A 5,200-nucleotide genomic window follows, 5' to 3' on the forward strand; every position below is an offset into this window, starting at 1 on the left:
CAAACCGCTTGACGACCACCGCCGCGCGCCCCTTTCCCGGCGGCGCCACGCACGTGAAGCTGCGTCCCTTTTTAAAGTTGCCGACCCCGCGGCACGGCTTCCCGCCCACCGTCGCCTTCAGCGGCGCCCGCAGATTCCACCCGGTCACCGTGATCACGTTACCGCCGCGCTTCGGCCCGCGGAACGGGTTCACGCTCGTCACCACCAGCCGCCCGGGGTTCTTTTCGTTGGGCAGCAGCACCGCCACCTTGCCCTGATACACCCGAGGCATCACCATCCCGCCCGTGGGCGACATCGCCGCCGTCAGCCCCGAGTGCTTGGTCAGCTCGAACACCGACCGCACCGTCCCCCGCCGGTTCAGCCGCACGCGGAACACCTGCCCGGCCCCAGACACCGCAAACTTGGTCGCGAGCAAGTCCCCCCGCATCTGCGCCCCAAACGTGTTCGCAGTGTACTCGATCAGCCCGTCCGTGCTCGACTGCAACGTCGCAATGTGCCGGTCGTACCCACGCATCTTCTTCTGCGGTGGTCGGTGCACGCACTGCCGCCGGTCAAACCGCCCACGGTTCCGGTTGGCGTACCCGTGAAACCCACCGCGCCGCACCTTCTTCAGCGTGTCCGGCTCGGTACTAACCGGCCCGCTCCCCTTGCAGCTCGTGCTCCGCGCACCAAACTTTGCGTTCGCTCCGTTATCTGTCGCGTAGATGTGCCCGTTCGAATGCGCCACTGAGCAAAACGAGTTTCGCAGTCCGGCCCCGTACACCCACACGTCTCCCCCGACCTTGCGCGCCGTCCCGGGGTTCTTGTACTGATTGTACCTAATTCTCCCGTTGAACCTTCTCTTCATGATCGGTGCTTGAAGCATCGCCCCCGACAGCGGCGAGTCTGGCACACCTCCGAGCGGGTCACCACGCTGACTCACCCCCGCGTTCGTCCCTCCCCCGACTGTCACCAGCAGGTTTCCATAGTGGTCAAACGTCACTCCATTCACAGAGTGGTCATGATTGGACACCGGCAACCCGGAAATCACTGTAGCTACGCGCGCAAGGCACGACTTTTTCGTCTTCTGCATTGCAACGATTTGCCCATTGTGCCATCCCTTCGTAAGCGGCAATACCTTCTTCACCCCCCAGTACAGGATGCTCGTCGACGCATACAAGCGCACCCTCTTCGTATCAGCGGGGTTGAATGCCACCCCGAGAATACTGCGCATCTTGCCCACTCTCGAAGACTTGCAGTAATTCGTGATCACGTTTCCAAAGTTGGTCGTCAACACGTGCACCACTCCGTTCAGACTCCCAATGTAGTACTTTCCATCGGGACCCAGGGCAATCGCCGTCAGCTGCGAGGCCCTAAACGCCTTTCCTTTCCGCTGCAAAAACGTGGACGAAAAGCTAATCGGTTGATAGTATCCCATCGGTCCTTTTCCACCACCTTCAACGCCACCCTTCCCACTCGCGAAATTGCCCCGTCCCACATTAAAACGGATCGCGTTGGATTTTCCAGATTTCGTCGTAACACGCAGCTTTTGCTTGCCGCTGACTCCTGGCATCACACACCTCAACACAAATTGACTCTTGGAAACTGGCCCTGCGCAAAACTGCGATCCAATCTTCACAGACTTCACATTCAGCAGACTCGTCCCGTGAATAGTGATCACATTACCCACAGACGGGTTCTTCGGAGAAATCCGATTCACAACAGGTGCATAGGATGACGGTGAGTGGGAAAGATGTTTAGCTGGAATCAGATTCCACCCCCCACTTCCTGGAATTCTCCACGATAGCGTCAATTTCGGCTTCGGACCCTTCGGATTTTGCCTCCTAAATACAAGCGCAAAACTGCGGACACCCTTAGAGAACATTATCGGTCGGGAATCAATGGCCCTGTTGCTGCCCGTCAGAATCATTTTATTCCCAACCCAGAGCGAACAAGCCGCGCCACCGCATCCAATGCGGAACCGATAATTGCCCCGCTTAAAAAAGTTTACGTTTCCAAGCAAACGCATAGAAAACCTCTGCGGGACGAGAAAAGCCGGAAAGCTCGCCTTAGAGGCAAGATTGATTATGCTCTTCGTCGTAGACTGACTGGCTTTGACACCTGCTGTCGGCCTATTGGGAGCCCATCCATTTCCCGGATAGTACCAAACCCGGACACCAGGCTTTGATCCCTTGACAACGTATACAAACGTCGTTGCGATCGCCGAATCCCCGGAATTGTCAATGACACGCAGTTTTATCGTCGTCTTGCCTAGTGAAAACTTCACAGAGCAACTTCTGCTTCCGCAAATTTTCTTGCCGCCGGCAGTCCAGCGGTAGTTGACAATTCTGCCAGTCGCTCCCGTAAATGCATTAAAGTAGTGCGAATGCGAGAGCTCCCCATTCAACCTAATGACTGCCTTTCCATCGCCGCCGGCTGCTCCCTGGTATGGACCCCCAGGGACAGCATGTGCACGGTGATCAAACCCACCATTGTTCTTCTTCGCCGCAGAAGTGAGTGCAATAAACACGGCAAAGAAACAAAAGTTGAACGCACGCCCAAAGTCCATCACGGGATCGATAAAAAAGCGTGCTCAGAACAGTGAAATAAAAAGCGTCGGCTCTCGCTTCACGTGGATTGATTAGTAGTTGATGGCTTGAGTTAGTAAAGCAAAGTACCACACTTCCGAAACTAAGTTTGGGAGACTGCAGTCGCAAAATCAGTTAAACGTAACAAAACAGCACTGTCCGGGACTGAGATGAGTATACGAGGACCGGATGGATGTGCAGCCCACAGCAGCGGTAGGGACAGGTTTGTAGCTGTGAGTGTTTTGCTCGGAGCAAAAGCCATGTCGAAGCTCGTGCAGTGGCCCATATAAAAGCGAGTCCTTCCATTTCGCATCTGGACATTGAAAGGCCCTGTGGTAAGGTGCGAAGACCCGCAATTGTTGTTGCCGGAAGGTGTAGTTCATTACAGATGGCCGGAAGGGAAAATGGGGTGATGGGGTGATGTGTGATATGGCAAAATGTCGGTCACAAGGGGCAAAGGATGGGCACAGAAAAAAAAAATGAAAGCTTGCAAATAAGTAGCAATAATAAGGCAAGAACAGCTCACTTCACTTCGTTGGAGCAAAGGGTTGGAGCGACACCTGTTCGAGTGCAGGTTAGAAGGTGAAGATCAGAAGGATGCCAGAATGCGGACCAAAAGGAGCAAAGATTGGGGCCGCGTCAGGGCACGCAGTTTCCTGGATGAACAACGTACGTTGTGGCCCAGGGATGCATCACCCCGAACCGCTCCTTCGGGACCACAGTACTGCATGCCGCGCCATCTAAGTTTGCCAGCTATGAGGATTCGTTTCGGTCTAAATCCATTGTGCAACGCATGTCGGCAAAAGCAGTTTGCATAATTATGGCCAGGCAACAGCACGTGCCCCTCCGCGCCATCAATCTGATGACAATCCAAAATGACGCAGGCTCCCCTGTCGTCAATACTACCAGGTTTTGACTACCCCCAAGGATACCACTATATGCTGTGCAGTATAGAAAATTCCCGTCGCAACACCCCAACAACGACAACCTTGGGGGCCCTACCAGACTTGACGCGTGCCCAAGGGTAGTCTCCCCAAAGAGCCGGGTGTCGCACTTTTAACTGCCCGTGATTCGTTGGCCTACTGATCAGCCAAAAGCCAGTCAAGTCAGTTCCCCACCGCGTACGTAACTCACACGGTACGGTATGCACACCCGCTGCTTCTACCGAGAGATGCAGCTGACTACACGTGGAAAGCTAAATACAACATCAATCGCCCCACCTTCCCTTCAACGACCCCTCGCGCCCGCCGTAGACGGGCAGTAGCCATAGCAGCGGATTTCCCCCCAGCGCGTGCATAAGGTTACTCACCAAGCCTCTGTCGTAAACAAGGAGCTCTTTTCCGCCCCGGTCTGCATCGGCTCGGTTTTCGGTAGTGCGCACGAGATGCTCGAGAGTGGTCTCGTTTCTGGCGGCGAGCCACATGCTCCAGGCTAGCTGACATGAGACTCCAAACGCAGCGCAAACGGACACAGCGAGGGAGATGGGCGCGGCAACGGCGCCCGCGAGCACGTCCCTCGGAGTAGAAAAATGGTGGACGTGCGGTTGATGGATGGCGCGCATGAAGCACAGCAGAACGTAGGTGGCGTGTGTGGCGGCGAGCGTGGTGTAGAGAAGAAAGAGGAGGAAAAACTTGAGATTGCGCTGGCCGATGCAGGTAGCGAGCCAGACGCAGTGGTGGTCGAAGCGGAGGATGCAAGCGTTACACGTGCGACAGTGGTGGACGCGGGCGGGTTTCGGTGCGGAGCATGGGAGGCAGTAGCGCGGCGCGGGAGGGGGTTGGGACGGGTAGAGCGGGTGCGGGAGATCTGGGCGGAGGTCGGACCAAAGAGAGGGGGGACCCGGATGTGTGAAGTGGCAGCAGAAGAAGGAGAGGAGGGATAGGAAAACGAGAGAGAGTTGCAAGGGAACGTGGTAAGTAGGGAGAGGAGGGTGCCGTGGTGGGGGGTGGTAGAGAGTGTAGACGGCGGTGAGGGAGGTTAGGAGGGTAAGAAGGGTTACAAAGAAGAGGTAGAGTCGACCTTCCCAGCGGGCGGCCCTTGATTGAAGAGGGCACGGGTGGGGAGAGGGAAGCATTGCGTGGTGCGGGGTCGCGGAAGGAGGGGAAGAGAGGGTGGGGAAGGGTGAGGAGAACGGATCGGGGAATGCAAGTGACGTCAATGGAGTGGAAGGGAAGGAAGGGGAAGGAGCGGGGGGGCCTTCCGCTTCAGGTCGGCCACACGTGTACCGTAGGAGTTAGACAAGGTTTGAAACGTGTCATGTAACCGCCGCGCCAAAATGTAAGCGAGACGGACACCGGACAGGTTACTTGTGAGCAGGACATGATCGAGAGGTGTTGTCATAAATTCCAATTCGAAAAGGCGAATTTGCAACTTGCGGCTTCCGGTCCCCACAGGGAGCGTTTCCAGTTGCTGCACAATTACATGCTGTGCGCGGCAATTACGGATACAACGTTGCCACCCCGTGCAGTCAGATTCGGTTTCGTTTCCGGTTGCCACTTGCGCTTGCGCACCGCGTTGCCAAGTGGCCATATCACATTGCCCATCTTTTCACGCTTGAATCTATTTCTCTCACTCTTGCTTCTCACGACCCCCTCCTTCTCTTTACCGCGCCCGCGTTACAGACTCCTTCATCC

The 5,200-nt window shown here is 56.1% G+C and overlaps 2 protein-coding genes across 2 annotated transcripts; both read right to left on the minus strand.

Annotated features, from left to right (window-relative positions):
• Position 1: 1 nt before the first annotated feature.
• Positions 2-2,950, minus strand: CHC_T00004058001 (hypothetical protein; the record flags this gene model as incomplete). The annotated part of the gene is made up of 3 exons (XM_005715367.1): positions 2,734-2,950; positions 923-2,571; positions 2-781 (listed from the first exon to the last, which is right to left on the minus strand). Coding segments are annotated over exons 1-3 (2,646 nt in total), but the record flags the coding sequence as incomplete, so codon positions are not given.
• An 824-nt stretch (positions 2,951-3,774) lies between these two features.
• Positions 3,775-4,641, minus strand: CHC_T00004059001 (hypothetical protein). The gene has a single exon (XM_005715368.1). The coding sequence runs from the start codon at positions 4,639-4,641 to the stop codon at positions 3,775-3,777; it is 867 nt and encodes a 288-aa protein (XP_005715425.1).
• Positions 4,642-5,200: the final 559 nt, after the last annotated feature.

The sequence above is a fragment of the Chondrus crispus genome, genomic scaffold (genome assembly GCF_000350225.1).
Source record: "Chondrus crispus Stackhouse genomic scaffold, scaffold_211, whole genome shotgun sequence".
Lineage (NCBI taxonomy): Eukaryota > Rhodophyta > Florideophyceae > Gigartinales > Gigartinaceae > Chondrus > Chondrus crispus.

Bases quoted from the DNA above. Each gene is read 5' to 3' on its own strand.
- CHC_T00004059001 (XM_005715368.1), bottom strand. From the start codon at position 4,641: ATGCTTCCCTCTCCCCACCCGTGCCCTCTTCAATCAAGGGCCGCCCGC.